This window comes from Pseudocercospora fijiensis (genome assembly GCF_000340215.1).
Source record: "Pseudocercospora fijiensis CIRAD86 unplaced genomic scaffold MYCFIscaffold_4, whole genome shotgun sequence".
Lineage (NCBI taxonomy): Eukaryota > Fungi > Ascomycota > Dothideomycetes > Mycosphaerellales > Mycosphaerellaceae > Pseudocercospora > Pseudocercospora fijiensis.
Genome location: NW_006921535.1, coordinates 424454 through 431824, shown reverse-complemented (window position 1 = coordinate 431824; position 7371 = coordinate 424454). Strand labels below are relative to the sequence as shown.

General features: G+C 46.1%; 1 protein-coding gene across 1 annotated transcript; it reads right to left on the bottom strand.

Annotated features, from left to right (window-relative positions):
* Window positions 1–2882: 2882 nt before the first annotated feature.
* MYCFIDRAFT_187946 (uncharacterized protein) lies at window positions 2883–7371 on the bottom strand (the record flags this gene model as incomplete). The annotated part of the gene is made up of 2 exons (XM_007927889.1): window positions 2883–2907; window positions 3068–7371. The coding sequence occupies 2 exons, from the start codon at window positions 7369–7371 to the stop codon at window positions 2883–2885; spliced, it is 4329 nt and encodes a 1442-aa protein (XP_007926080.1).

Genomic DNA, 7371 nt, shown 5'->3' with positions numbered 1-7371 from the left:
ATAGAACTAATTATAGAACAGATTAAGCATATCTAGTACTATAGTTAAAACTAGGTAGCAACCCTCCTCTCCCTTAATATCTTAGGAGCCTTTAACAATATCTCCTATAAAAGGCTCCTATATATACTTAAATAGAAAGCTATACTAAACTAGATAGTCCAATTCATCTAGTCCTTCTTATAGGAAAGATTAATACAGCTTATTCTAGGCAAATTCAAATCAGACCTAATGCTAACTAAAAAGGGAATCCCCTAAGGATTAATACTCTCCCTAATCTTCTTCCTTATCTTTATAGCAGACCTACTCCTACTCCTAGAATCAAAAAACACATTAGCATTAGGGTTTGTAGATAACACAAACATCCTAGCCTAGTCTAAGACAATAGAAACTAACTGCAAGATCCTAGAAGAGAAGCACTAAGAGTATAAAAAATAGGCAAGGAGGTATAGAGCAAAATTCGCCCTAGAAAAGTACTAGCTTATCTACTTTAGCAAGGCTAAATCAACCTATAATATAAAGCAATCAATTACTATCTAAGGCTTTGAAACCTAACTATTAGCAGAGCTTAGGGTACTAGGGATCTAGCTAGATCCAAAACTAAATTAGGGACTATAAGTAAAGAAGGCAAAGTAGAGGGCAGATACTAACATATAATCTATTAATAGGCTTATAGCCTCTATATAGGGGGCTACATTCGAGAAAGCTAAAGTTATATATAAAGCAATTATCAAGCTAGCAATACTATATAGAGTATAGATATAGACAGCCTAGGAGAAAATACTAAAGAGGATTAAGTAACTAGTTAGTAGGTCCTAAACCTAAAGCCTAAAGAAAATCCTAGGAGTATACAAAACTACACTAACAAGGGCAGTAGAAATAGAATTAGGGATCCTACTAGTTAAACAATACTTTAAGGGACTAAGACACTAATATATAGTAAAGACAATAGAATACCTAGCCTAACAGACTATTTAAAAGGCACTAGACAAGATAAAAGCCTAGTATATTAGGACTAGGAGGCGAGACAGACTACAAATAACTCCCTAGAAAGTCAAAGACCTAGAGCAATATAGAGTCTTAATAAGAGAAATGCTAGAGAAAGAGCTCTAGAGACTAAATACAAGGCTAAAGGAAGACAAGCTAAAGGGAGAGAAACAAAGCCTAGTAGAATCAATTGCTAGATATCTATAGGAGTAGGAATAGAACAAAACATAAGTCAGACTAGGAACCCTAAAGGCACTAATCAAATTTAGTCAATATAACTACTAGCTCTATAAGGACCTAAACAGGGCCGAAGCAAGCCTAGCTGTCTAAATTAGATCTAAACACATTAGACTTAGATCTTACCTATTTAGAAGAAACGTCCTAGGAATTAAAAGCAGAGCTTACTAATATAGCTGCTAATCTTAGAACCCTAAGCATATACTACTAGTCTGCCCTTAATAGTTAGAAGGCAGAAGTAATTAGAGACTAAAAGCAATAGAAAGGGAATACGATAAGCTAATCTAGAGCAAAGAAGACCTAAAGAGGATAGTAAAGTAGATTATTAAATAGGGATTTGTATAACAATTTGCACTAGTAAGGGAAACTAAGGAGTGGATAAGAAGGAGGGAAGAAGAGGGGGAAAGAAGGGCAGGGTAGTAGGTAAGGCAGTTAGAGGGTAACAACTATAACACTAGTATATCCTAGAGGAAGGAAAATAAGGAAACGAGGAAGATTAATACTTACAAATAGGACAGGAGGGAGGTTTTCACTAACCAAGTTAGTTTCCTACCTAAAACAATATATAGAAACAGACCTGCACAGGCCGAAAGGCACTACAACAGGCAAATAAAATATCTATCTATCTATCTATCTATACAGTCTTTACAACCGCTCGATTTAGACGACGTTAAAGAGGCAGATTTAATAAGAGATAATACACTACTAGCACGAGGTCTACCTACGCCGCTAGGCACTTACTATTTAACTAACTAACAGAATTAGAGTAAGCTATTATAGGTCTTTATATACGGTATTCGCGAGATTAACGGTATTGCTATAGACGACTATTACTTTACTAATTCCGGCCTCTCGTCCTTCGAGGAGCTTCTTGTCTTCTATAACGTAGACTAGTATACTATAGATACGATAATAAGCTATATACGAGACGAGGATTACGAACGAGCGGCTAGGCGACTAACTAGTTAGATAATAGACGACTCGGAAGACGACGCCGCTAATAACCTACCTAGTAACGAGCGAGTTAGACGAGAGATAAGAGATATAAGAATATATAGTAACCGCTAGTTAACCGCTAGTAAGCCTAGTAAGTTAATAGCTCGTAGACAACGTACTAAGCCTAAGTAATAACGAGGTCGAAGAGATAGTAATTAGCGTAGCTAAGCTTTCTAATATAGTCGTAGAAGGCGGTAATTATATAGTATGTCTATAGCAACAACTCTTAGTATCTATAATAGTCTCTTCTACTACAAAATTGCTGCTTCTATAATAGTTAAATAGCCGCTTTACCGATAGGCTCGAGAGAGGCGCTCTTCTTAACCTAATTCGTTACTACGCCGAGCAGTTCTAAACGCCACTAAACTAGAGGATTGCGGGTGGCTTATTGCCTAGTAATTACTAGTAAAACGCTGTGCCTATAACTCCATTTAGGTTTAACTAAAACTCCTGACATACACGACAAATCCGGATGTGTGGTATAGGCCAGATAACAAAGCGTCTGAGAGATGAGTTATCAGCAGTAGTGACTAGGATCAACCTTATTACGAAGGGACTGAGAGTTGCTAGAGGTGCGATGAAGGTATGTCGTGTGTCGTGAGATTCGACAGCATTCATTGTTTTTCCGCACTGGGGGTATCATCAGTATTGTTCTGGCGCCTTCGCTATGCTTCATCTACAATATACACACTGCTATGCCGCAGCAGCGACGTGATTCCCATTCGTCATAGTCGGAGCCAGGGCAGTCCTTCTCGCCCTGAGCCTCTCTTTCCTCTTCTCGGCGACAGACTTCGCCTCTGCCTTGAAGTTCACAGTGCTCATAACATTCTCCACGCCATCGAGATTGAGCGGCCGCACCACCTTCATAGCGCCAGTACCCACACTCATGCTCTGACCCATGATGATACATTCAGACACACCCTCGATGTCGTCCTTCTTCATCCTGGCCGCAGCATCGAACAAATGATCTGGTGTCTTTTCGAAAGATGCGAGCTGAAGCACCGAGTCACGCATCTTGGCCAGACCGAACCGAGTGATACCAAGAACCTCACCTTTATAGGTCATGACATCGGCTAAAAGTTGCATGTGTCGGGGATCGATGTCCATACCTCCCATGACAGAGCTGATTTCGTCGATAATTGTTTTGCGTGCTGCTTCGATACCAAGCACGTCACGCATCTCCATCACGTTGTTACTCTTGGTGTGGTATCCATCGACACCTTCAGTAGTCATGCAGAGTTGCAGTCCGTATCCTTCCACAAGGACCGAGATTGGTTCCTGGCCAGTCGAGTCCTTCTTGTCGTCCTTCTTGATGATCGCACGCTGCGCATCAGGATAGCCCTTGACCACGACCGCTGGTAGCTTCCGCTTGAGGGAGTGCAAGTGCATGAACATGAGCTCCGAGCTGTCGGGTTCTGGACCGCGAGGCTTACCTGAAATCGCTCGACGTGGCTTTGGTCGGTCATCGGGCGGACTCATGTTGACGCGAATGTGGTGATGACCTGAGGGTCGTGCAGAGACACCTAGCGTCTTGAATCCTTTCGTGCGCTCAATACAATTGAGGATTTCGTACATGCTGATGCGAAGACCAAGGTTCTCGACTTGAGCCCAGTTGATTCGCATGTTGATGTAGCATCCGTTCGCATGCCAGACGTCCTCCACATAATCAACAATGTCTCCCAAATACGTCTTCTCGATCAGCGCTTTTGCGAATCTGCCCGCCATTTCTTCGTACTTCGAGTCGAGAGCACACGTAATGACAGGCGTACTGATCACTTTGCTTGCGTTGATGATTTCCTTGATACGAGGCACTCCCTGCGTAATAGACATACCAGCGACACCAGCAAAATGGAAGGTCTTGAGCGTCATTTGTGTTCCAGGCTCACCAATGGACTGTGCTCCAACGGCACCAACAGCGTGTCCAGCTTCGGTTTTTGACTTTTCAAACTTGTGCAAGCAAAGGTGTAGAAAGCAATCCAAAGCAGCCTGCGATAGCTTGAACACGCCGTCGCTGTTTTTTAGTCGATTTTGCGTGCTGACCATCTTAGATACTTTGTCCATGATAAAGTTGGTCACGACATCCAAGAATTGTCTGCTGTATTCCGATTGATCGGTGGACATTGGCTTATCATCGTCATACGGGAGTGGTTTTCGATCCTCCGTGAAACGACCCAGCTTGGCGCGCTCCTTGTTGAGAGTGGTGTTGACGTAGGTTTCGATTTCGCTCTGGGTCAGAGCGCGTTCGGCGTTGTCCCAGGTACTGGTGATGGAATGCATCCAGGTCCTCTCAAAGTTCACAGGCTTTGCGCTACCTTCCATGTCGACGGGATCAAGACCGTCGTCTCCAAACTTCATTTGCACCACGCCTGACGACGAGTTGCGGACCGTCAAGTCGTACTGAGCGCTCAAGTCTTCCAAACTCTTCATCAGTCGACGAGACATGTATCCAGTTTCTGCAGTCTTCACGGCAGTATCGACCAAACCTTCTCTCCCAGACATGGCGTGGAAGATGAACTCGGTGGGCGTCAAGCCACTGAAGAAACTGTCGAAAACGAAGCCTTTAGCCAATGGATCTCGGCTGGCCTTTGGAAAATGAGGCAGTGTTCGGTCCTGGAATCCTTCAAGGACACGTTTGCCACCAATAATTTGTTGTCCGACTGCAGCGACCATTTGCGACACGTTGATGTTGGAACCCTTCGAACCACACTTGGCCATGGTCATGGGCGCGTTGAATTTGCTGAGCTCTGCGAAACAAGCGTCACCACACTGCTGTCGAACTTTGCTGAGAATACCTGAGAGCAAGATCTCCATGGTCTGTTCTTCGTCACAACCGGCACTGCGCTCCAGCTTGCCCTTTTTATACTTGTCGATGATCTCGTCACACTGTTTGTAAGCGGCATCGACAAGTGCTTGCTTCCGCTTCGTGAGCGTGTCACTGGGGTAGACGTCGCTGATGCCGATCGAAAAGCCTTGTTCGCCGAGCCATCGAGCGGAGAGCTTTGCGAGACGTGTCATGGCGGCTGCGGCATATTCAGGACCAAAGTCACGTAGAATCACATAGAAGACACTGTCTTTCTTGCCATCTCCGATTGTCGCTTTGTCAAAGGCACCGCACATGACCTCGCTGTTGCGGATGACGAGATACGAATCTGTATCGACCATGTCTGGGATATCGCCTTTTCGGGTGGGAGGTGCGTATTGCTTCAGCTTGGCTTCGAGATTGACATTCACAGGGTATTTGGGGTGCGGCTTGATCAATAGATTCCACACCTGCTTTCCTGTCCACAAGCACTGCGGCTTCCAGATTGCAGGGGGTGGGATCTGAATCGGATACTCTTCGCCAGTGTAGGGATCTTTGACTTGCATGGCATTATACATGAAGCCAACGACTTGAGTGAATTGTCTGCGACTGAAGAACAGGTCTTTCTGGCTCACCAGGTATGCGCCTGTGATGAAATCCTGTATGGCAGCAATGATAGGTGTGCCGTTCTTTGGTGTCGCCAAATTGTGCTTCACACCCATCAATTCAGTCGCTTCCGTTCGGGCTTCTTCCGTTTGAGGAACATGCAAATTCATCTCGTCACCATCGAAGTCGGCGTTGTAGGGATTGCAAACGCATTCGTTCAGTCGAAATGTCCTCCATGGCCGGATTTTAGCTCTGTGGGAGAGGATGGAAAGCTTGTGGAGGGATGGCTGACGGTTGAAGAGAACAATGTCACCGTCTTCCAGATGTCGCTCCACCGTATCGCCAATCTCGAGCTGATCTGCGACCTTTTTGAGATCGCCTCGCTGGCCGACCATGCGTAGCACAAGACGTCGTTTGTCCCTACCTTTGATGATGTAGTTGGCTCCCGGATGGACTTTGTCGCCACGTCCTACGCAAGCCTTTAGCTTCTCGATATTGTGTTTGGTGACTCTCTCGGGATATGTCATATTGACTGCCACTCGAGACGGAACGGCAACCTCGTCAATGGAGAGATTTGGATCTGGAGAGATGACAGTACGTCCAGAGAAGTCGACACGTTTTCCAGACAAGTTGCCTCGGAATCGACCTTGCTTGCCTTTCAACCTCTGGCAGAAACCTCGCATGGCCTTGCCGTAAGCACTGTCTCTTCCGAGGCCCGGCAGATTGCCATCGATGTACATGGCAATCTGTACCTGGAGAAACTCCCACATGTCCATCACCTTCGACAGATGCTGGCCGGCGTGAAGTGTGGCAGCGATGAGACCATTGATCTGGATTATGTCACCAAGCTTGTTCGTGATATCGTCCTCGGTGCTGGCTGTCTCTTGCGCCACAGATGGTCTGATGGCTACTGGAGGAGCGGGAATGTGCGTCCAGATCATATGCTCGGGTCGACCGCCACTGTGGGGATCCATACCGAGCAGTTCGACATCCGCATTTGGCACCTTTTTGAGAATGTTCAAGACGCGCAGTGGCGTCAGATCGTCGGTGGCGCGCTTCATGTGTCGTTCAACATCCTTGTCGGCTTTGATGGCCTCTTCAAATGTCCTCTCAAACGCCTGCATTTCCTGAGGCTTGACTTTGCTCTTGGCGTTGGAATTTGTATATACGGCCCATCGATTGTGAAACATCTTGATCGGATGGCCAGCCACTTTCCTCACAGGTCCGTTCAGAGAACTGCAGTGAGGGCAATATTTGACCTTTCTGCATTCCGCCGAGATCTTCTTCGTAATGACATCTTTCCGCAATCCGTCCAGACCGGGCCTTCGCAGGGCCTTTAGATAATTCCGCTTCTCTTTCTCGGGCAGCAGAACTTTACTGCACGTTTTGCAGACGCAGTTCATGGCCTCGATGATTCTCTTGAGATATCCATAGTGGAAGCACGGAAGTGCCAGCTTCACATGTCCGAAATGGCCATTGCACTCTTTCAATCCTTGACCGCAAGTCGCACATGTTCCATTCTTCGATGAAGTGCCCAGTCGCGGGTCTAACGGGCCTTGCTTGGTGATGTTTCGCGGTGCGCCAGGCTGCAGCTGCAAGTCGTAGAGGTTGCGATCGACAATCTGCGACACCGAGTTGGCCACGATGTCTTGCGGACTGAGCAGGCCGAATTGGAGGGATTTGATGCGGCGGGGTACATTGTCGATGACCTGCTCTTTGGAGGTGAAGTGTTCGGCCTGAGCCTCCAT